The sequence below is a fragment of the Macaca mulatta genome, chromosome 11 (assembly GCF_049350105.2).
Source record: "Macaca mulatta isolate MMU2019108-1 chromosome 11, T2T-MMU8v2.0, whole genome shotgun sequence".
In the NCBI taxonomy this organism is placed as follows: domain Eukaryota; kingdom Metazoa; phylum Chordata; class Mammalia; order Primates; family Cercopithecidae; genus Macaca; species Macaca mulatta.
The window spans coordinates 114,004,797-114,030,074 of record NC_133416.1 but is presented as its reverse complement, the minus strand read 5'-3'; the positions used below and the strand labels follow the sequence as shown (position 1 = coordinate 114,030,074).

The following is a 25,278-nucleotide window of genomic DNA, read 5'->3' as shown; positions in this document are numbered from 1 at the left end:
CTCATCTCAACTTTCAAAGCAATAAATCCACCAACTTCATTTTAATCAATCTTAATATCCTAATTCCCCCAGAACTACCAGCAAGTAATGAAAAACAAGTGATCTCCAATGTTTACTCATTGGCAGTGGTATTAAAGAGACACAGGCAGTTAGAGCGAAGAAGGCAAACAGTAGGAAATAAACTAAGCCCTGAATAATCATTTGGTTTACTTCTTCATTTTTAGTGAGATCTTGATTACACTTTCTTTAATTATCTGCATCGAAGTCATTATCTTTCTTCTTCCAGATTTTAAATAATTAAGAAGACATATGAAATTAGAGATAATTGTGATAGAGAGCCTGGATATGCCATATTTCAGGCAGACTCCAACTACCTCAAAAACTACTAAAAAATTATAAAACTTTTTTTTTTTTTTTTTTTTTTGAGATGGAGTTTTACTCTTGTCGCCCAGGCTGGAGTGCAATGGTGTGATCTCAGCTCACCACAACCTCTGCCTCCTGGGTTCAAGCGATTCTCCTGCTCAGCCTCCTGAGTAGCTGGGATTACAGGTGCCCGCCACCATACCCGGCGAATTTTTTTTTTTTTTTGTATTTTTAGTAGAGGCAGGGTTTTTTCACCATGTTGGCCAGGCTGGTCTTCAACTCCTGACCACAGGTGATCCACACGCCTCAACCTCCCAATGTGCTGGGATTACAGGTGTGAGCCACCGCGGCTGGCCAAAACTTCTTAATACATCATTGATTTCAAGTCCATGTGAAGTGATATATTTTCATAAGTTATACACATATATCTTATATTCATATATAGAACTCACATAACCCTTCTAGGAAGATGTCTCTCATAAAATCTAGCAAGCAATTAGGGCACACTTTCACAACTCATAATGTGGACAATAATATTTTAAACATAACATCATCATGTATAGAGTTGGATGAGAAGAGGGCCTCAGTGGCCTAATGGAAATAAAGGCACTGCACTTGGGGTCAGGAGTCTAGGTTGTCACTTCAGACAAGTCATATAGTTTCTCCAAGCCTCAGTTTCCCCACATGAATCTCCAAATACTGGAGGGTTCTGTCAGGGTTACAAAGGATTAAAGAAAATGATAAGCATGAAAGTGCTTTAATACTTTCAATAAAACATTTGAAGGTTGGGGGAAGGATAACAGAGGAAGGGAACAAAAGGCAAGACTGATAAGAGCTGAAACAAATGATAAATCATTGTAGGGGGAAAGGGGAAAAACAAAGAGGGACTACTGGAATGACAGACTCTAAGACTGGCAGGGTTGGAATGAATGTTGTCCCATTCACTATCCATCTCAAACGCCTGAATTAAAATTCTCTCATATGTTAAATAGCCATGTGAAATGCATTCATTACTTAACTCTTGATAAGATCATATTTCCCTTGGTTTTAAAAATTAACTAGGGATTACACTTCCTTTTATATTATATTTTCCTTTATTTTAGACAATAATCTATTTTCATGCTGATGTTGACAGGCTTTCGTAAATCTATCCATTTTGGTCTTTCCATTATTTGCAGCTGCAAAGCAAAATTCTACTTTTTACCCTAGTTCTACCTTTTCCAGTTTTGATAACATCAGCTCCCAAGTTGTATCCTATGTCTACAATGTCCTCTTTTACTCTAAATCCACTAAATTAGCTCTATTTCTCTACTCAAAACGACTACTAAAATCCCTGTATTGTTTGCCTCTGCTCTGCATCACTGGTTCCTTTGCGCACTCCAGGTCTCAGCTAAAGTATCTTCTCTGAGACGACTCTTTTTTCTCTCATGAAATCATAATTTGTAATTTCACATTTGTTTACTTGCATATACTTTGTTTCCTCCACTAATCTATTACCTTAATGAGGAAAGAGGGTGTGTGTTTAATAGGTCATCAATAAATTTTAATGTATACTATACAAACAGAAACGTGCACAAATCATAAGTGTAGAGCTAAATTTTGACAAAATAAGCACACCCATATAACCAATATAAAAATCATGCAATGCCAAGATTAAGAATTTCAGAATTCTTTCCATACCCCCTTCAAATGACCATCTTCTGTCCCTCACACGTAATTCTAACTTGTTAATGTCACACACAGGTATTTTGGTTGTTACTGAACTTTATACGTATAGAATCATAAAATACAGACTCTTGTGTTGGTTTGTGAGATTCATTCACATTACTCTGTGTAGTTGCAGTCTGTTCTTTGTCATTGTTTGAGAGCAGTGCTATCTGAAGTATGTTTGTGTTCCACTGCTGCTCCCCACCCTGTTCATCACTGGTCTGCAACACCAGGAGTACAGACGGTATATGTGAACATTTAGAAACTTTTGAGCAGTTTGGCATTGTGTGTAATATTGTATTACACAAGAGTTTCATTCTGACAGATTTTTGGAGAAAAAAATCTGGTCCTTCACCTACAGATAGGTTAAGAAAGCACTACTACATAGTATTCCAACGTATGAATATGCCACAATTTACTTATCTGTTCTACTCCTGATTGACACTTGGATTGTTTCCAGCTTGGGGCTATCTTGAAATGCGTTGTTGTGAACATAATTTTTACATGTCATTTGATATCTACAGGTATACACCCTAGAGAGGAGATGCTGAGTCACAGGTTATATCCATATGTCAAGCTTTACAAGGTACTGCTAAGTGTTTCCAAATACTTACACCAATTTATACCCCACCAGTTGCTCTACGGGGGCACCAATCAATACTTGTTAGAGTCAGCCTTTTTAATTTTAGTCATTCTCATGGATGTGTAGTGATTTCTTGGTTGTAGCATGCATTTTTCTGGTGACTAATAAAGTTGGACACCTTTTCGTATGTTTATTACTCATTGAGATATCTCTTTTGTGAAGTTCCTGTTCAAGTCCTTTGCTTATTTTTCTATTGGGGTGTCTGATTTTTATTTTTACGGGTTTGTAGGACTTTTTAATGTATTCTGAAGAGAGTCATTGCACATATCCTCCTCCTGGTGTCTTGCCTTTTTGCTTCTTTTGATGAATTCACTTTAATGAAAATCGATTTGTCATTTCTTTCCTTTATGGTTTGATCCTTATTTTGTCCTGTTTTAGAAATCTTTGCTTATTTAAGAAATGTTTGATTTGTATGAGATAAAGTCATGAAGATACTCTTTAGTGAGCTTTATTATTTACCTTGTATATTTAGGTCTCTTATCCATCTCAAATTAATTTTTTGTATATGGTGTAAGCTAGGGATTCGAATTCATTTTTTCCACGTGGCCATACAACTGATAAAGCCCTGTTTATTAAAAAGCCCATTCTTTCACTACTGTACTTCAAAGTTACCTGTAAGTCAGTTGACTGTATCGACTCTATTTATTCTATTCCATTAGTTTATGTCTCAATAAATATTTGTTGGATAAATGCTATCATTTAAGAAGTCTTAACAAAGTAAACACTATTTTCTACTGTTGGTTATTCTACTGTGTGACTTTCTGCAAGTAATTGAAACTCTCTGATCTTCACTGTCATTTGTCAAATGGGGTTAATGCTCCTGTCTCACAAAGATGCCAGCAATGAAATGCAATTGCTTTTCATAAAACATTATATAAACACAGCTTATACAACTGTTTATTAATTGCTTCCTGATTTAGTTTTGATATTTTCAGGGCATCAATATTCTCTCCTCCTGAAATGATACCACCTTCAAAGGCTGAGAGAGAAAAGAAGTCCGTAAGGATGAAGGGCAAAGGAAGAGAAAGAGAGCAAGCAGGCTTGGTTATGATAGTGAAAATCAAAATGAGGTAACATTAAAACGGAGAAAAAAACTCAGGAAATTCTTTGGGATCTCTTTATATAGCTTTCACATCTTAATTATAGATTCCACTACTGCATATTTCCTTCAAGGTGTCTAAAATAATCATGGAACTAACCCCTTTTGTGACATTCCTAATTAACTTCTATGGACACTCACTGTTTTATCTCATTCAAATGGTATCCTTTGACTACTCAGATACTTGTACTTCTCTGTGTGCACTGGGTTCTCTGTTTCTAACGTGTCTGCTGGTATGTACTTTCTTATTACGTTGCACTGATACCTTGGAAGCACAGGAGAAGGGAATGTGGTCTTCATTCTAGGGATCCCTTACAGTCCCAAGAATAACATGCTCTCTTCCATCAACAGAGATATTTAGAAAAGTGTTAAAGCAGGAGGAAGACAAGACCATTTCAATTAACTTTTCGAAAACTGACTTTGTATCCTGCTAAAGAAATCAACTGGCTTTTTAAAACACACTACACCTTTAGGAAAGGGAGACAGAGGCTGATTCTACATGTGGAAATAAGGCTAGCTACATTTCCCACCGAATGGAAAGCAAACTCCAAATTAATCTGCTGATGGCATCAGCAGGCAGGCACGAATTTAACACTGAGGCATGAATCTAAAATGAACAAATTGCACTAATTTGCTAAACCTCAAGAAAAACCTAGTCATTAATTTTCTATTTTTGGTGAACTGTAAATGAAAGTGGTCATAAAAATAACTAAAACAGTTTAAAACCAAATGTTTGCATTTTCTGTAACTGTAAAGCTGTGAAATAGGCAAAGATTTTAAAAAGTGAAATGTCCAGGGTTTGAAAAGGTATAAACCAACAATATTTTTCTGAAGGTAAATTTGGCAACATATATAAAAACACCTTGAAACTTTGAAACCCTCTGGCCCACCAATTTCAGGAACGTATCTACAAAAATTTTATAAGAAAAATCACTAGAACTTAAAATGGCAAGCAACTGCAAACAATCTTTTAATTGTCTTCAAAAGGGAGATTTGTTAAAGGTTGATACATCTTTCCTTAGGAAGGAATACTCCTAAGTATCAAATACTGATATATATATATTTAAAATATTTATCTATTTTTAAACTTCTCTCTTTTTTTTTTTTCCTGAGAGAGAGACACTGTTACCCAGGCGGGAGTGTGGTGGCACAACTATGCAGCCTTAACCTTCTGGGCTCAAGTGATCCTCCCACCTCAGCCTCCCAAGTAGCTAGGACTATAGGCACATGCCACAATGCCTGGATAATTTTTATCTTTTTTTATTTTTTGTAGAGATCAGGTCTCACTATGTTGCCCAGGCTGGTCTCAAAACTCATGGGCTCAAGCCATGCTCCTGCCTCAGCCTCCCAAAGTGCTAGGATTACAGGCCTGAGCCACCACTGCACCTAGCCATATTCTTCATTTTCATAGGCCTCTTTATACTTACAAGTACCTATTATTTCACAAGAAGTTAGAAGGTGGTTGTCAAAAATTTCTTTTGGGTTGCGGAATCCATTTTATCCCCCAAATTAAATCTTAATTACAACCTATATTTAAAGAAAAGCAATAGCAATAGCAAGAACAATTGGTGCTCTGTATCTAAAGTGAGGCTGAGGAACTTGGAACACTGTCCAATTGCTCCCAGAGCCCACTGCTAGAAACCTTATGGCTTAAAGAAACACATGTTGAAAAGCTACTCTTTTTTTTTTTTTTTTTTTTTTTGAGACGGAGTCTTGCTCTGTCGCCCAGGCTGGGGTGCAGTGGTGCGATCTTGGCTCACTGCAAACTCCACCTCCCGGGTTCACGCCACTCTCCTGCCTCAGCCTCCCAAGTAGCTGGGACTACAGGCGCCCTCCACCACGCCCGGCTAATTTTTTGCATTTTTAGTAGAGATGGGTTTTCACCATGTTAGCCAGAATGGTCTCGATCTCCTGACCTTGTGATCTGCCTGCCTCGGCCTCCCAAAATGCTGGGATTACAAGTGTGAGCCACCACACCCGGCCGAAAACCTACTCTTTGTGAACTTTTATTATGAAGAAAAAAGACTAAGATTATTAAATGACTGAATTTTTGTAAAAATGTACATATATATTTATCTACCATACAATTAAGAATAGTTAGAAAGATATACTCCAGCCGGGCACAGTGGCTCACACCTGTAATCCCAGCACTTTGAGGGGCCGATGCGGGCGGATCACTGAAGTCGGTAGTTTGAGACCAGCCTGACCAACATGGAGAAATCCCGTCTCTACTAAAAATACAAAATTAGCCAGGGGTGGTGGCGTATGCCTGTAATCCCAGGTACTCGGGAGGCTGAGGCAGGAAAATAACTTGACCCAGGAGGGAGAGGTTGCAGTGAGCCAAGATTACATCATTGCCCTCCAGCCTGGGCAACAAGAGGGAAACTCCATCTCAAAAAAAAAAAAGAAAGATACACACCAAAAGAGGCAAACAGTGCTTGGTGCAGTAGCTTACATCTGTAATCCCAACTACTTGGGAGGCTGAGGTAGGAGGATTGCTTGAGGCTACGAGTTCAAGACCAGCCTGAACAACATAGCAAGACCCATGTCTTAAAAGACTAAAACAGGTCGGGTGCCGTGGCTCACGCCTGTAATCTCAGCACTTTGGGAGGCCGAGGCAGGCGGACCACAAGGTCAGGAGATCGAGATCATCAACACAGTGACACTCCATCTCTACTAAAAATACAAAAAACTTAGGGCGTGGTGGCAGGCACCTGTAGTCCCAGCTACTTGGGAGGCTGAAGCAGGAGAATGGCGTGAACCCGGGAGGCGGAGCTTGCAGTGAGCCGAGATCGTACCACGGCACTCCAGCCCAGGCGAGAGAGCAAGACTCCATCTCAAAAATAAATAAATAAATAAAAAATAATTAGCTGAGTGTGGTGGCCTACACTTATAGTCCCAGCTACTCGGGAGGACAGCTTGAGCACAAGAGTTTGAGGCTGCAGTGAGCTATGATCACACCACTGCATTGCAGCCTAGGCAACAGACAAGACCCTATTTCTTTAGCTAAAAAAAAAGAGGCCTGGCGCAGTGGCTCACGCCTGTAATCCTAGCACTTTGGGAGGCCGAGGCGGGTGGATCATGAGGTGAGGAGTTCAAGACCAGCCTGGCCAACACGGTAAAACGCCGTCTCAACTAAAAATGCAAAATTAGCCAGGCGTGGTGGCGCATGCCTGTAATCCCAGTTACTCTGGAGGCTGAGGCAGGAGAATTGCTTGAACTCGGGAGCCAGAGGTTGCAGTGAGCTAAGATTGTGCCACTGCACTCCAGCCTGGGTGACAGAGCAAGACTGTCTCAAAAAAAAAAAAAAAGAAAAAAGAATAAAAAAGTGCTTATCTTTTGAGTGGTGAGTTTACAGGTAATTTGTATTTTCTAATTGCTTATATGCCTTTTTCCTCGATATTATACAATGAGCATATATTATTTCATAAAAAGGAAAATAACGTTTATTTTAAAAGTTGGATTCTTCTGTACCACAAGTTTTCCATATCCTTTTATTTCAGTCACCGTTTTAAAATTCTGGCAATTCTTTAGGGGCTTGCCCAATCGAAGTAAACTGTCTTTTGTCTGACAATCAAGGAGCTATTAAAATCCAGGTAAATGGGCTCTTAAGTAGTAAGTTTCTTTGCACTCTGGTGACAGCCTTTCTTTATGCCACGTTGTGGGTCCCTCACTAGAAAGTACCCTATGCTTTGGTCTCTGTCTTTCATACACTGTTTAACTTCCACAAAATGTTCATCCCCCAATTTTTTATCCCCCGGTTTTTCAAATGGCTAAATCGTTCTCTTTTCAGATCTCAGGAGACACCTTCAGAAAATTTTTCTTACTAAGTATTCTCAATCAATGCGCTCTTTCTCTCCTAGCACTTAAGAGAATTTGAATTATATATGTGTTTACTGATTTATTACCTCTCTCACCTAAAAAAACTGAAGTTTCATGAAGGCAAAGACAATGCCTATTGTTTGCAAAAATATTACACAATGCTCGGCATAATGTCTAGCAATTGACCATAAATATTCACTGACTGACAGACTGATTGGATGAATGAATGACTAAATGTCTGCTAAAAGTTGACTCTGGAAACTCATGAAGACATTCTTATCTAATTGGGTTGGCAAGAATCTTATGTTCAATAGTATTTAAATTTCTGAGCACTTCAGTAATAGCCCAGAGTCACATTAAATGTATATATTTTATGATGGCTATATCAACTGACTCACAACGGGTACTAGGTCAGAGATACCCGCTCCAGGATTACGGATCCTTTTCATGTATCTTTTGGAGATTAAATATTCTATAACACAGAATGAGTATTTGCTACTTCAACATTTTCTAAAGCTTCTTCTAGCTCCGATATTACTTATAACTGAAGTACACTAATGAGGGATAATCTCAATATACTGATATTTATTACCTGTCATCCATTTCATACATATACTGATGTGTACTCACTGAATTTTACACTCTTTTTTGTCAGGAATCTGAACAGTGTGAGCTACTATTTTGGGTATAATTTAAATAACAGGGGGCTCTAACAATGGCAAACCAACAGTCTCAGGAGTTTAAAGTCTCAAATGGAGAACTTAAAAACCCCAAAACAAACAGCGTAAGAAAAATAACCATAGAAGGTACCAAATAAGCATAGAAACATAACATTTTAAATACTTCCAAATATTTGGTTTCAATGCATAAATGGAGCATGTGGGCTTTCCACATCTTTTCTTGCCAAGTCCAAGGAAAAACTGACCATACTACAGTCATCTAGAACAGCTGTTAGGACTGATATTCAAATATTTAGTTTCAAAATACAGACCTATTTGCGCTTTAAAACTCAGATGTCTGCATATTCCCACTATAGCACTGCACTGAGATAATCCCTTTAAAGTAGGCTGCTGGCAAAAACAGATCTTTACTCATGGGTGAGAAGTGTTTCAAATGTTAGCCTAAATCTTAAAAGTCAATTGTCAAAAAAGACAATTTGCTCTGGCATCAAAATCTCTCTCTTTTTACAGCAGGGGCTGAATTTCAACAGTTATTTAAAGCTAAAAAGAGAGTAAATGTGACATGTTATGCTTCCAGAAGGAGGGAAAAAAGTTTTTGTCTACTTCACTTAATTTGTTGACTTCCTTAAACTAAGTTTCCTATTTAGCATATTGTTCTTATAGGTACTCAAATGTAAACTATCAAATCTGCCTCACTTTGGGTTGCTGAAGGGTCCAAGCCACAGTGAAGAAAGATCTTTGTTTAGAAATAAGTCAGGTGGTTTAAAATAACCTTCCCCACACTCTGGCATAATCAGCTTGTTTTCTAGAACTTATATATGAGCACAGATATCTAGTTGTGGTCCTATACCTCTGGTAGTTATCTAACACTATAGAGAAACCCCCTGGAGACTGGGACGATAGGCATACACAGAGCATCTTCTACTCTCCTGAGCAGACACTAATTCTGATTGATCAACTTCAACTGGCTTGATCTGTCTTAACTTTCCTTTAAGATGGCAGCCACTGAAAATGCCTATAGCTTTATCAACCACATTGTTTTGCTTCCCCTCAAATCTTATCATTTAAACCTTATTCCTGAAAGAGGCACTCTTAAAAAGAGACAATAATGCAACTCAGAAAACTATATTTGGCAACTTACAAAATAGTAGTCCATTTTTATACCTATTCTGATAGGTGTTATCACACAAATGGAAAGAATAAGACTTACAATGGTTAAGAAGTACATCCTGGGTAATACAATTGCTTAATGGGAGAAGTGGGAACTTTTTCTACTTCCCAACTTGTATTCTTCTCTTGCAGGAAACTCTAGGGATGCCCCAGACCAATTAAATTTCAGGTAGATAAAAATAGCCTTCTCTGCCTTACCTCTTTATGCACCTTCCAACTGTCTACTGTCACATTGAAGAGAGCTTTGAGGGCCTCAATGGCACAGTCCGTCTCCTGAGGTGAGAGAGGAGGTCCATTATGGTCTATGGCCGATTCATACTCATCGGTCCACTTGATGCTAAAGGCACTTTCCAAGATCTGGGTTAGCAGCGGTAGTCCCTGGAGCTCATAGCGCAATTGTGACCTGATGTCGGTGTGCAAAAGTGACAGAAGGAAGAGCAAGCGCAAGTCAAAGCACTTAATGTCATTGATAAATTTCCGGTCCTTGCACTTTCTCAGGAGATTACAGAGCTTTGCAGCAAGATTAAGTTCCAGGCTGAGCTGCTGTGCCATCTGACTGTTGAACACTATATTACACAGACATTTTAATGACTCCACAATAACTGGGAACTCTGATACTTTCTCCAAAGAATCATCTAACTCATTTAGTTTGGCTAGTCGCAGCAGTATCTGCATATTTTCCTTAGTTGTTACAGGAACTAAAACCTTTTTGTCTCTAGAGAGAATGCGGAGTACTTCCAGGCACGACACTTGACATGTTGTTGGGATGTCCTTTATAAGGACTTTAAATATGCCTTCACAGAGTTTCTGAAAAACAAGAAGAGTATGCAAAAATCATTATTTGGCTCAAATGACTTGACACAGAATGTTTCTCTGCCAATGTATTTAACAACAGTTAAAAATCCAGATAGAAAACGTTTTTATTATTTTTTAAATCACGGAATGTTAGAGACTGAAATATAAGGTCACCATCAGGATGGAAGACAATCAGTTTGAATCATAGCTGTTCCCTTCCCAGAAATAAAGATTAACGCCTCAAGAATTGGTTCCTATTTGTCCAGAGTACAGGCTCTTGCAAAAAGATTTAAAGAAGTATGCATTTCTGCTGAGTTTTAGTTGCGCTATTGCTTCTGAATTTATAGTTCTTTAGCAGCAGTCCCATGTTTCAGAAACCCTAGAACCCCCTTTAGCTAAGATCTAATAATATTTAATCATCAAACAACCCCAGAGAAGAACTTTTGCTGACAAATTGATAAAAAATTATTCCAAGTGTTAGGTTCCAAATACAGTTGAATTAGCATATATTAAGCCTTGAGCCAATTGCAAAAAGGTGACTCCTCCTAGTATACAAACTACAGAAAAAAGTTCCCATTGGGTGGGCAAATTATTAAAAAGCACACATAGCTTGGGAAGCTCAGATTGTGTACAGAATTTTAGCTTTCTTCTGTTCTCTTGCCGTAGGGCACAGATCGTACAAATATATGTAGTAGTTCTGGTTCCAAACCTTGCTATCAATATCTCAAAAACAATTCTAGAATGAACCCAAATATCTTTATTTCCTAAAGAGGTTTTTTTAATACCATTGCCAGATTTAAGGATCACTGACCATTCCCTCAAAATTCAATGTCAGCTTTCTTCTCTACGAACTGCAGGTCTGGGTCTCTCAAGCTTACCCTTACATGTGAGGCAAGCAGCTACCAACTACTCCATTGCTGAACGTTTCTGTACTCCCTTATATCTTATAAAAACAACAACTACTACTACCAATATAAGATTTTACAAAATTTCTATTCATCTATCATCAGACTTAACTCTTTAATAAAAAGAGGCTGCCTGTGGGTCACATTATAATCTTGTCAGGAAACCTAGGCTATGTGCACATAGTCATCAGCTACAAAAATGCCCATTTAAAATGTAGTCATCCCTTGGTATCTGTGTGGGATTGATTCCAGAACCCTCTGCAGATAATAAAATCCACAGATACTCAAGTATCTTATATAAAATGGTATAGAAGGATGGGCACAGTGGCTCATGCCTGTAATCCCGGCACTTTGGGAGGCTGAGGAAGGCGGATCACGAGGTCAGGAGATTGAGACCATCTTGCTTAACATGGTGAAACCCTGTCTCTACTAAAAATACAAAAAATTAGCTGGGCATGGTGGCACGTGCCTGTAATCCCAGCTACTCGGGCGGCTGAGGCAGGAGAATCACTTGAACTAGGGAGTCGGAGGTTGCAGTGAGCCAAGATCGTGCCACTGCACTCCAGCCTGGCAACAGAGCGAGACTGTCTCAAAAAAAAAAAAAGGCATAGTATTTGCATATAACCTATGCACTTCTTCCTGTATATGTTCAGTCATCACTAGATTATTTATAATATCTAATGCAATGTAAATGCTATGTAAATGGTTGTATTATTTAAGGAAAAATGACAGAAAAGTTTGTCTGTACATGTTCAATACAGACACAACTATCCTTTTTTTCCTTGAGTATTTTCAATCTACAATTGATTAAATCCATAGATGCAGACTGCACGACACAGAGGGATGATTGTATTACGTTCTTTAAATAGATGTGGAAAGGAACTTTACCTGATAAGCCAAAAAAAAATTTCATAACATTGTCAATTATATCCTTACCATACCTGATAATTAGAAAGGACTTTCTTTTAATATTTTAATATCATTTTTAAAGTACTTTTTTTGAATGTAGTTTGGGGATAGCAGAAAGTATAATGTGCCCATTATTAAAAGTATACAGAACAGGGAAAATTTTCTCCATATTTAGACCTTTCACATTCAAGACAAAAAAATACATTCTACATACTACTTCATATGTGGTATATTCCTGGGGGTGGAGTCAGATCACCTTTGCTTCCACACAATTTCATTCAAGAAGGAAATATCTGCCTTCCTCCTTAAGTTGGGAAACATGTAATGTATTATAAAATATTACATTTGTGAATTCGGAGTTCTACATGTCTAACAGCACACAAATATCTTTCTTCCATTCTAAACTAAAAATAACAGCAACAATAAAAGTAAAAAGAAAACCTATGGGCACTATGGCACTTTTCTTCCTAATAACTTCAGACTCAAGAAAGAAAAACAGCAGAGCCCGAAGACAAATTGGAATAGCCAGGGCTATACATAAACCAAATGGACTGAGAAACTCTGGGACATGAAAGAGATTAAAGATGCCTACAAAATTTTTAGTTAAAAACTGCCTCATCTAAAAGCTTGTAGAAGATCATCTAGCAAGCAAAGACAAGATTTTTTTGCACAGTTTTTAATCACAGTTGTTCTTGAACACACCATTTCTCACTACAGACTTACCTCACATGGTGACTGTTGCACAGTTTTTTGCTATATCTCTTGAAAAGTAATACCACTTTTTGGACAATGACTCTCTTTTTTCAAATTACAATTTTTAGAACCAAAAACATAAAAAACAATGAAAGTGATATTTAATCAACATACTTAATGCTTTACTCAATACAGTAATTTCTATTTAAGGAATATTATCAGGAACAAATAAAAGTGGTTGACTAGGCAGCATTCTTTATAGTTCTTCTATCTGTTGAGTTTGTGTACTACTTCCGTGTTTCAAAGGTACTCTTGTATTTCCCCTTTATTTTGCCCTATCAGTACTTTTCTGTGCTGTAACTATTTAAGTTGATTTTACTCTTCCTAACACATGCTCTGCTCTCCTCAAACACCTTTCATACCTCCCTGCTGCCCACAGAATGTTGCTGAAATGGGCCTAGTTTCCCCTTTCCTACTGTTGTCTGATACACACAATGCAAACACACACTGTTTCTTCTTCAGATGTTCCAAATTGACCCCCAGTCCCTGACCATGATACATCCTGAGTCTTTCCTCCACTGTTCCTTCAGCATGGTATGCCCTGCCACCACATCTACCCCTCAAGGATTGCTGAAAACTTTTTAGTAGTTTGCTCCTGAACTGAAATCCTATAGTGGACTTTAACAGTGGTTCTCAAACTTCATCATGCATCATAATCACCTAAAGGACTTTTAAAAAACAGACAGTTGCACCTCATCCCTCGAGTTTCTGATTCAGTAGGTCTGGGATGAGGGTCCAGAAATGGGACTTTTAACAATTCCTAGTTGATGCTACTGCTGGTCCAGAATCCACAATGTGAGGACCACTGAACTATGATTAACAATGGACTGATATAATTTGGACGTTGGGGTCAAGGGTTAACTGAGAATACCTAACCAGACGAACACAGAAAAGCAGGCAGACTTGAAAGCCATTAGCACGTTACCTTGACTTCTCCTTCGCTGCCATGTGCTAAAGATGTGTAAGGGCAGCAGGGACAGGAATGAGATGTCATTTTCTATCGTCACATCACTTTTCTGAACTAAAATGTGAAAAACTGCCAAAGGTGGGAGGCACATTACTTGTTTAAGGTCACTGATCCTGGGCTTGAAATTTGTTCAATCTACCATGGACTCTAAAACCAAATCAGTGTGGTAATTAAGAGCAGAAGTTCTGAATTTAAATTGTTTATATTCAAATCTTGGCTCTTCTTCTGAACAATTGTGGCCTTGGCAAGTTACTTGTCTCTGGACCTCATTTACTGCAAGAATTAAATGAGATCATGCATGTACAACAAATAGGGCAGTGCCTGGCAAGTGATAAATGTTCAGTACAGGTTATCTGTCACACATTATTATCAGGTAAAATGTCAAAGTCCTCAGTTTGGCACTTAAGATCTGCTAACCTGCTCTGTGTTTTCTTTCATACTATTCTTATCAAATTTTCCTCTTTAGCTATATTCCTTTCCAAATTATCTCATATTGAGCTTTTTTGCTTTGTTACAGCCTCCCTCTACACATCAGTCCTTTTCCTTTTCTATTTAAGTTTTAGCAATTCTCGAAGACTAAGCTTAAAACCCATTTTCAACATAAAAATTTCCCTAATCACTTCAGACCTCAACATTCTTCCTTTCTAAGGGATACCTAAACCACAAATCTGTAGCAATCATTTGGTGCTTAGCACATCCATCCTGTTAGTTTTCTTTTTATGAGTTTGCCTCAACTACTAAAAATTCTCTGAAGGTGGAAGGGACATCTTTTTCACAAGAGAAGAAAATGTATTATGGTGGCTTTTAAATCAAAGACCTGAGTTTAATACCTGGGTTTGCCACTGTGTGACCTTTTTTTTTAAACCAGCTGTATGATTTAGACACTTCTTAGTCTCAGTTTCCCATTTTTAAAAAATGGGAGGCCAGGCATGGTGGCTCACACCCATAATCCCAGCACTCTGGGAGGCTGAGGTGGGTGGATCAAAAAAAAAAAAAAAAAAGGGCGGGGGGAATAACATCCGTATCTCACAGGGATGTTATAAAATACATGCTGGGACATAATAAGCACTCTTTAATGGTGACTATCATTATGTTTTATTTCTTCTTAATCTTAGCACCCTCTCCCCAATTCGAAATAAATTAAGTTCCCTAAATCTCAAGCATTTGAGATTAGAGGTCTTTTAATAATGTCTTGACACTTTCCCTTTCTAAGAAGGAAAGAAAGTAGTAGACGCTATTCTTGTGACTGTATTGGTAGGGTGGTTCATCCCCCAGGGTAAAAGTCTTTTCATAGAAGTAGCAGAAAGTATGCACCTTCATACAAAGTTCTTTTTTCTGAAGAGTTTAAGTTACTTACATGTATATGCTCTTTAAAATACAGAATAAAACTATTAAAGAAAATAGAAAAAAATCCTTAATTATATGAACTGGTATATTTTATACACAGTGGACAGAGGGCTTGATCCTTAGTTAATTTACTTGATTTTCAGTAACATGCATTATTACTTTAACACACAGGTATGATCATCATGTGCACATAATTTTGCTTCCTAACTTTTAAATATAACATAATAAGCATTTTTCATATTGCTAGAGTCCTTGTAAAACATACTTTTAAATGGATGCAGTATTAAATATGACTCCTGTTCTCAATGAATCTGTAGCATGAAATGCAGCAGAGTCCAGAAAGAACAATGTTGGTTTACCATTAAAAGAAATGGCTTCACAATTTTAATAATTATAGCACACGTGGAGTATGTTTTAATCAAACTGCTTAGGATCAGAAGAAGTGTTTTGGATTTCTTTGGATTTTGAAATATTTGCATTATACTTACTTGGTTGCGCAGCCCAAATCTAAAATCCTGTAATGAGCATTTCCTTTGAATATCATGTCGGCACTCAAAATAGTTCCAAATTATGTCCTGTCATTTGCAACAACATGGATGGAACTGTAGGACATTATGTTAAGTGAAATAAACCAGGCACAGAAAGACAGGTATTGCATGTTCTCACTCATATGGAAGCTAAAAAAAAAGATCTAATGGAGATAGAGAGTAGAATGATGGCCACCAGAGGCTGAGAAGGGTAGTGGAGATGGCTTGGGGGTGGATATGGAGGGGCTGGTTAATGGGTACAAAAATACCATTAGATAGAAGGAATAAGATCTAGTGTTCAGTAGCCCAACAGGTCAATTACAGTTACCAATAATTTATTGTATATTTCAAAAGAACTAGAAGAACAGAACTGGAATGTTCCTAACACAAAGAAATGTTAAATGTTTGAGAGTATGGATATCCCAATTACCCTGATTTGATCATTACACATTGTGTACACTTGTGTCAAAGTATCACATATACCCCATAAATAGGTATTTTTTCTTTTTAGTTTTGAATTTTGGAGATTTCAGGTTTGAGGATTTGGGATGTGTCACCTGTAATATTTTTTGCTTATGTGCTTTACAGTTTACAAAAAACTTTTATATTTCTCAATCTAAGAAATGCTTACTGCACAATTCTTTTTTTTTTTTTTTTTTGAGACAGAGTCTTCTCTGTCTCCCAGGCCGAAGTGCAGTGGCACAATCTTAGTTCACTGCAACCTCCGCCTCTGGAGTTCAAGTGATTCTCCTGTCTCAGCCTCCTGAGTAGCTGGGATTACAGACACACACCACCACGTCTGCCTAATTTTTGTATTTTCAGTAGAGACGGGGTTTCGCCATGTTGGCCGGGCTGGTCTCGAACTCCTGACCTCAGGTGATCCTCCCACCTCGGCCTCCCAAAGTGCTGGAATTACAGGCCTGAGCCACCACGCCCGGCCCCACCACACAATTCTTAAAACGTTAAGATTGCCTGGAGCCACTTGGCTAAGAAATACAAGGTCAGGACTCAATCCAGATCATCTGATTCCAATGTAATTTCCATTGTAAATTATGATCATACCATAGCTGTCTCCAATTTATTGTGATTTTGAGCATGTCACTTTATTAGGCCTTTTTTTTTTCCCTCCACACCATGCATTAAAACTAAATGCCCTCTAAGGCAACCTTCTTTGAGCTCCAGAATAGTAGGCTTTTTTTTCACTCTGAATCTATAAAACAAGGATCATCTTTGGCTTAGTTATGAAACAAAATACGCTATGAAGCATATGTAAGCATTCAAATGATCTATCAAGATTTATATACTATCTTAAGAGGTGATTTCTAAAACTATTAAAAAATTAAAAATTTTATACATAAAGAAAATGCCTTTGTTTAAAAGATTGATACCACAGTTCATCTACTAGACTCTGGTAATCCAAAATAGGTTGTTAGAAAACACTTTTGAGGCAAGTGTTACTTAGAAGAGTTGTCTACTGATTAGTGCCAGTTCAACAACTCCTTGTTGCTAGGTCATGTTGAGATAGGTACATAAGGTGAGACAGGGATAAAGAAGAGTATGCATTTAGAAACTTTCATAGTAATTTGATGATTATTTCTTTTAGTGATTAATTTGTATTGCATTTTAGAAAAGTATTGGCCTACTGCAAATTAGGGAAAAACAAACAATGTAAGACCTTGATCCTTCATCACAAATAATTTGAGAAGCACTGTTCTAGACAACACTTCTTATCCTTTATAAGTTTTCTTCAACTATATAAGGTAGTAAAACTGAGATACCAGAGTAATAAATAAATAATATAAAGCTTCATAAATAGTGTCCCTCAGTGTTCTCAGAAGGCTAGTTCCAGGACCCCCATGGATACCGAAATCCATAGATGCTCAAGTCCCTAATATAAAATAGTATATAGTACTTGCATACAACCTTTGCACAACCTCCCATATACTTTATATCACCTCTAAACTACTTATAATACCCAAAACAATGTAAATGCTACGTTAATTGTTATACTGTATTTTGTATTTGTATTTTTTACTGCTATATCATTGTTTTGGGGGTTTTTTTCCCCTAATTTTTTTTTTTTTTTTTTTGAGACAGAGGCTCGCTCTGTTGCCCAGGCTAGGGTGCAGTGGTATGATCTCAGCTCACTGCAACCTCCACCTCCCAGGTTCAAGTGATTGTCCTGCCTTAGCCTCCTGAGTAGATGGGATTAAAGGCACGCACCACCACACCCCACTAATTTTTGTATTTTAGTAGAGATGGGGTTTCACCATGTTGGCCAGGTTGGTCTCGAACTCCTGACCTCAGGTGATCCGCCTGCCTTGGTCTCCCAAAGTGCTGGGATTACAGGCGTGAGCTACAGCGCCCAACCTCCCCTAAATATTTTTTAACTCTGTTGGTTGAATCTATGGATACAGAGGGCTGACTGTAGGTTTATCTAACAGTTTGTTAGACACTGTGATGGAAACTGATAGTTGTCCACCAAAACCCACTGTCCTTTTCTCATGCAGTAACAACTGTGGCAAGGCCCATGGCTACCTAGCCACACCACACTCCCTAGTTGTTCTTCACTGCTGTATGATGGAGCTCTTGCCAGTAGAATGAAAGTGTATAGACATGATCTATGCCATTTCCAGGTCTGGCTCTTTGAGACAGTGGGTATGACTTCTCCACTGTCTTATCCCCTTCTATAGCCTAAACCTAAAAGTGGCAGTCCAGTCTAGGTTAAGACAATGCTCAGATGGTGAAGCATGATTTGACAACTTGAAAGGAAACCAGGTCCCTGAATAAATTAATAAAGCAGAGTCATTCACTGCCTGAGTGATTATCTCAGAACTATTACTTGAGAAGGTAATAAACACATATTTTGTAAGCCACTTCTATCTTGAGGTCCCTTTGTTAAAACAACTTAGCTTTAACCTAAATATAATACAGCTTTGAAATATGGCATCCCATCAATGTACCATACAGAAACTCAACTGTGCCATCATTCTATGAGCAACAGATATTATAGTTTACCTCAAGCACTAAGCAACTGCTTTCTATATCTAATATCAGGATCTAGGCCAACTTGTCCTAGTTGTGCCATGGCTGCTTTGTATATTCATTTTCTTATCTACTCGGCCATCTATCAAGAATTTACCAAGTTATTTTCTACCAAAATATCCTGTTAATTTCCCTTTAATAAATCCAGTGTGGTGAGACTTCTAAGGAACTTAAAGTGGAACAGAGGAGAATTACAAAGAAACACAAGATAGGGATCAATATGATAAGTGCACTGAATAGATCTAAGCAAGAATTTATCTGCCTCAACATAACTGACATCCTGGATTGGATAATTCTTTGTTTTGGGAGTCTGTTCTGTGCATTGTAGGGCATTTGGTAGCACCCTTGGCCTCCACCCACTAGATGCCAGTAATATTCCCATTACCCAGTCGTCACAATAAAAAATGTCTCCAGAAACTGCCAAATGTCTCCTGAGGGGAAAACCTACCCTATTCCCATGAAGACCACTGATTTAAACATAAAATATTATGGCAATAAAAATCTAAGGCACCTAATCCAGTCTCATGGGAGAGAATTAAACCAATTCAGGGAAAAGTTTCCTAAAGAAGTATCATTTAAAATGACACCTGAAAGGTACAGGTTCAATTTCCATTCAGTCCTTTAACAAATATTCTCAGTACCTGCCATATTCAAGGCATTGTGTTAGGTGATGGGTACACAGTGTGAACAGAGATATAATTCTGGTGCTAAAATGTTAAGTAAATATAAGGGAAATTAACAGGATATTTTGATAGCAAATAACTGGGGAAAATATCAACTTTAGATAGAGTTATATTTAGACCAAGTTCTGATAGTGAGAAGCTGCTAAATGTGCAAAGAGTAGAAGAAAGAATAGTAGCCGGGTGCGGTGGCTCACGCCTGTAATCCCAGCACTTTGGGAGGCTGAGGCGGGTGGATCATGAAGTCAGGAGATCGAGGCTATCCTGGCCAACATTGTGAAACCCTATCTCTACTAAAAATACAAAAAAATTAGCTGGGTGTGGTGGCATGTGCCAGTAGTCCCAGCTACTCAGGAGGCCGAGGCAGGAGAATCGCTTGAACCTGGGAGATGGAGGTTGCACTGAGCCAAGATCGCACCACTGTACTCCAGCGCGGGTTACAGAGCGAAACTCTGAGGAAAGAGGGAAGAGGGAAGAGGGAAAGGGAAGGGGAAGAGAAGAGGGAGGGAGGGAGGGAAGGAAGGAAGGAAGGGGGGGAGGGCGGGAGAGAGAGACAGAAAGAAAGAAAAAGAGAGAGAGAGAGAAGGAGGGAAGGAAAGGGAAGGGGGAAAGAAGAAAGAGAAAAAACAGTATAGACAGAGCCTGGTTTGTTTAAGGTCCTGAAAGCTAAGGTGGGTGATGTTGGAGGCAAAGTGCTGTGAGATGAAACTGGAAAGTAAGCAAGGACCAGATTATGTGGCGTCTTACAGGCCATGATAAGATCAGACTTTACTTTTTAAATACTATGAAAAGTCACTAAAGGAGTTTATGTAAAAGAGAGATATAATCCAATTAAATGATTTTTAAAAAATCACCATCGCTGTGTGGAAAATGGGTTGGACTGGAACAAACATACTTTCAACTAGAGTGGTAGCAGTGGAGAGGGAGACAAGTGAACGGATTTGGTATATATTTTAGAGGGAAAATTGATAGGACTTACTATTTGTGGGGGAGAGGGAAGTTTCTGGCTTAAGCCAACATAGTACCATTTATTGAGAAGGGGATGACTGGGGAAAGAACAGGTTTGAAGGAAAATTCTGTAAGGTCACATTAAGTTTGTGGTAACTGGAGATGTCAAATAGGAAGCTGAATGTATATGGCTGGAGCCCTAAGCAGCCATCAGGGTTATCTATGCTTTCTATATGAATAAGGGCATTCTTAAGTTATAAAAGTGGATGAGATTGCCTAGAGAAAAACATATAGAGAAAATGGGGACTAAAAGCCATGAAAGATGCTACCACTCAGGGGCTGTGGAAAAGAAAAACTGATAAAGGAGGTAAAGAGGTATTAGCAAGAGGAAATTTAGCAGTGCGGTGTTCTGGAACACAAGATGGCAGAAAATATTTTATGGAGGGAATGGTCAACTGTTTGAAATGCAGATGAAAGGTCAAATAGCATAAAGACCTGGCAATGCTAGATCACAAATGGCCTTGATAAAAACAGTTTCTGGGGACCGGCGTGGTGGCTCATGCCTGTAATCCCAGCACTTTGGGAGGCCGAGGCGGGTGGATCACCTGAGGTTGGGAGTTCGAGGCCAGCCTGGCCAACATGGAGAAACCCTGTCTCTACCAAAAATACAAAAAATTAGCCAGGCATGGTGGCACATGCCTGTAATCCCAGTTACTCAGGAAGCTGAGGCAGAAGAATCGCTTGAACCCGGGAGGCGGAGGTTGCAGTGAGCCAAGATCATACCATTGCACTCCAGCATGGGCAGCAAGAGCGAAACTCCATCTCAAAACAAACAAACAAACAAACAAACAAAAAAACAGTTTCTGAAGAGTAACTGGGAGGTAAAAAAGAGAGAGAAGTAGATACCTTTCAAGATGCTATTGTAAGACAAACAGAGAAATGGGCTGACAATAAGAGGAAATGTAAGGTCAACAAAGGCTGTTCTTTCTTTTTTAAAGAGAAAATATACTAGTCCATGTTTATATGAGAAGAATGAAGAGTCTGGAATTAATCCAGAAGGAAATGGGGAACTTACTGCAGAGTATTAAGCAGGAAAATGACATTAGATTTGTATTTTGGAAATATTACTCTGATGATAATGTGGAAAATGAGTAAGAAAAGGGGAGCAGGACCAGAAGCAAGGCAGTTAAGTGGTTGTTGCAGTAAGAGAGATGATGGCGGGCTGAACTAAGGCAGTGGTAATGAAACTGGGAAAATTACAGAGGTTTTTTTGTTGCTGCTATTGTTTTTTTTTTTCTTTTTTTTGAGACAGGGTGTCACTCTGTCACCTAGGCTGAAGTGCAGTGGTGCCTTTATGACTTGCTGCAGCCTCGACCTCCTGAGCTCAAGTGATCTTCTCACCTCCCAAAGTGCTGGGATTACAGGAGTGAACCATGGCACCCAGCAGAGGAAAGATTTTAAGAGTGCAGAATTGACTGAACGATTTGGTGGAATGATTGGTCAAGAATGAAGAAGAAAGAGGAGGCAAGGAACCTCATAGATTTCTAACTTGTATAACTTGGTTGATGGTGGTATCTTTTATTTCTGAGATAGGTGACTTGCTTCCTAAAGTTGGCAGCAAAAAGAAAATGTTGCTGCCTGGTAGACATTTCTCTTTAACTATCTCATAGTAGATACCTGAAATAAAACACATCCAAACACATTAACTAGGAAGGGGACCAATCCCCCATAACTCACCTTTCTAAAACTCACATTCAACTACTTATTGCCATAATATCCTTGATCTAGGCACCATAATCTACCTCTAATGCTTGTCCAAACTTCTGTGCCTTTTCTCATGTTACTTCCTGTATTCAAAATGTCCTCCCAACCTTCTTAAATCACTCCTCCCTTCAAATCAAATGCTATCTTTTTCACCATCCCCCAGCAGGAAGTAATCCCTTCCACCTCTAAATCCAGAATACTTAATCGGTAGCACTTTTATAGCACTTAAGCCTCTGACCTTGAATTATATTCACGGAGAGTTATCTCTCTTATCAGCTTTGGCGGGGGCAGGGTCTAACACATTTCTCTTCTTCCACAGGCACAAAGATGCTGTCAAATATGTAGAATATTTACAAACATACACACTAGGATATGACATCTTCAAAGCACTGTGTGCTATAGAATATTATTTCCAAACATTTAATAGGTTATTAAAGCTCTGGTTTCGATTCCCAGCTGCCACTTACTTCAGTTGTATGACTTTAAGTTGACCAATTTCTTTATTTCCTTACCTGTAAAATTGGTATAATAGTACCTACTTGACGCCGGGCATGGTGGCTCATGCCCAGCACTTTGGGAGGCTAAGGTGGGCAGACCACCTGAGGTCAGAAGTTCGAGACCAGCCTGGCCAACATGGTGAAACCCCGTCTCTACTAAAAATACAAAAATTAGATGGGCATGGTAGTGGGCGCCTGTAATCCCAGCTACTCATGAGGGAGGCTGGGGCAGGAGAATCGCCTGGGACCAGGAGGTAGAGGTTGCAGTGAGCAGAGCACTCATTGCCATAGCACTCCAGCCTGGGTGAGAGAGCGAGACTCTGTCTCAAAAAAAAAAAAAAAAAAAGAAAGAAAGAAAAAAAAGTACCTACCTCATAGGGTTATTGAGGGAGTTAAATGAGATGATGTGTATGTGCTGCCCTAGAATTAGTCAATAAATGTTACTTATCATTATAACTACAATACATATGCCACATATAGTATTATCACATGTTTTAATAAGAAGCTACAAGGTATAATAGAGAGAATATAAGTTGGTTATGACTGCTATTTATTATTTGTGAGATATGGACAAGTTACTTGGTTTCTCTGAGCTTTAGTCTCATTACCTATAAAATGGGGATAATACTCCTTCTATTACAATGCTGTTTTATTAAATGAAATGATGGTACACAGTAAGAGTTAAAATTTTACATTTTTAAGAACAAGACCTATAATTAAAGATCTTAACCAATAGCAACATTTTAAAGGTGGCTTGTTTTTCTGATTGAAATAAGCCCACATGTAGAAGTGACATAGTATTCTCTCCAACATTAGTGTTTCTCAAAAGGATTTAATGGGCTGAGGGTTTCAGAAATCTTTACTATTAGTTGTTGAAACTCAGATAAAGATGAATAGATTAATTTAAAATAAAAATGGGCCAATAATTGAATACACTGAAACAAAGGGGAACAGAGAAAGTGAAAAACTGCAAAAGACAAGGAATAATGTTTGTGTTATTTACAAGAAACAGGAAAATGCAGTAACTTTGCAGTACTAGCTGGAAAAAAGGGCAGGATACACACACATTACAAGCATTGAGTTCAACTTGTTAGTAACCCTAGGATAACTTCAGTCTAGAAACGAGCTGAACAGCCAAACAAAATGTGTCTAATTTCTAGAATCAGAATGTTAAGAGAAGGTGCTATAATGATCACTTACCATTAACAAACACTAGCAGTACAAAAGATTCTATAAAAATGGGGTTTGTAGGCAAATAAGCTTGGGAAACTTATAAGGCATACCAAACCACCAAAGATTCTCTCATGTATTATGGAAAAGAAACTTGCTTTTTTTTTTTTTTTTTTTTTGAGACAGGGTATCATCACTCTGTCACCCAGGCTGGAGAACAATGGCATGATCATAGCTCACTGTAACCTCGAACTCCTGGGCTCAAAGGATCCTCCTGCCTCAGCCTCCCAAGTAGCTAGGAATAGAGGTACAATTAACTGTGTTCAGCTATTTTTTTAACTTTTAGAGACAGGGTCTTGCTATGCTGCCCAGGCCAGTTTCAAACTCCAGGACTTAATTAAGCAATCCCCTCACCTTTGCCTCCCAAAGTGCTGGAATTGTAGGCTTGAGTCACTGTGCCCAGCCCTGTTCATTTTTTTAAAGCTGATATTTCCTTACTTTGACCACAGAACTCTTTCAAAAAATAACACCTATTAACATACTTAGGACAAGAGGGTATCCTTCTCATTTTATAGATATGAAAACTGACTCCCAGATAGGCTAAATGATTTGCTTAATGTAGCAGAGAATGCTACAGTGGGAAAGAGGACTCAAATTCTTATTTGACTCAGTCCTACTCTCTTTTACTGGTATGTAGTAATACACAAGAACTAAAACAAAAATGAGTGTTCCTAACATTAAGAGCAATTCTGGGCTAAACTAGGCCAGTGACGGGAATTTCTGAGAACAGATTTTTGTTTTCCTTAAATAAACAGATCTAAATCCTTAAACATGGTTCTACTTAAAAAAAAGAATTCTCATATTGTAGTGGCAGTGAAATACCTATCCTTACAGTCTGCCACTTTCCCTTTAATAAAATAGAATAGATAATAGAATAGACTCCTCCTTCCCTGCTTTTTTGCCCATTATGACTACAGTGTTAGCCACGTGCTTGAATTATACTCACTTGAATCTACCAGTACTCCTATAGTGATGGGATAGACCCTAATCTTAAAATAGGTTATGCACATTCATCTGGGAGATGTGGCCCAGTACCAGGGATATTTAAAGTCATAGGGTAATTTTGGTACATATTCTTCAACCACTATTTTACTAAAAGATTTATTTGGGGTAGGGGATTTCTACATAAAAATAAATGAATGTATTATAAATCTCATTACATAAGTTATTACATGAATTTTTAAGATAAAAAATGAGATGTCAAAGGAATTTTTGTAGTTAAGGCAGGCTCCCTTGGATGATGTTTCCCTGACCTCTCAAGGTTATGTCTACACTCTTCTGTGATGAACGTCACTGGATACATATTCCACAAGGATCTAATTTTAGTTCTTAACTGGAGCTGAAGGTCAGGCACCTAAATCTGATAGTCCTTAACTACTGCCCTCTGTATACAGCATGTGTATGTAGGGGGGAACAAGAGGTGCATG

The 25,278-nt window shown here is 38.4% G+C and overlaps 1 protein-coding gene across 14 annotated transcripts in view; it reads right to left on the bottom strand.

Annotated features, from left to right (window-relative positions):
• The window catches only part of RIC8B (RIC8 guanine nucleotide exchange factor B), a 113,399-nt gene that overhangs the window by 61,139 nt on the left and 26,982 nt on the right, over nucleotides 1–25,278 (bottom strand). For all 14 annotated transcript variants that reach the window (XR_013401305.1, XR_001448193.3, XR_001448192.3 and 11 more), the window contains one exon: nucleotides 9,683–10,291. Coding sequence is in view for 7 of the 14 variants with exons in the window: in XM_015152671.3 (XP_015008157.1) it covers nucleotides 9,683–10,291 (609 nt within the window). In the remaining 7 variants the exon portion in view is untranslated. The remainder of the gene's footprint in view (nucleotides 1–9,682; nucleotides 10,292–25,278) is intronic.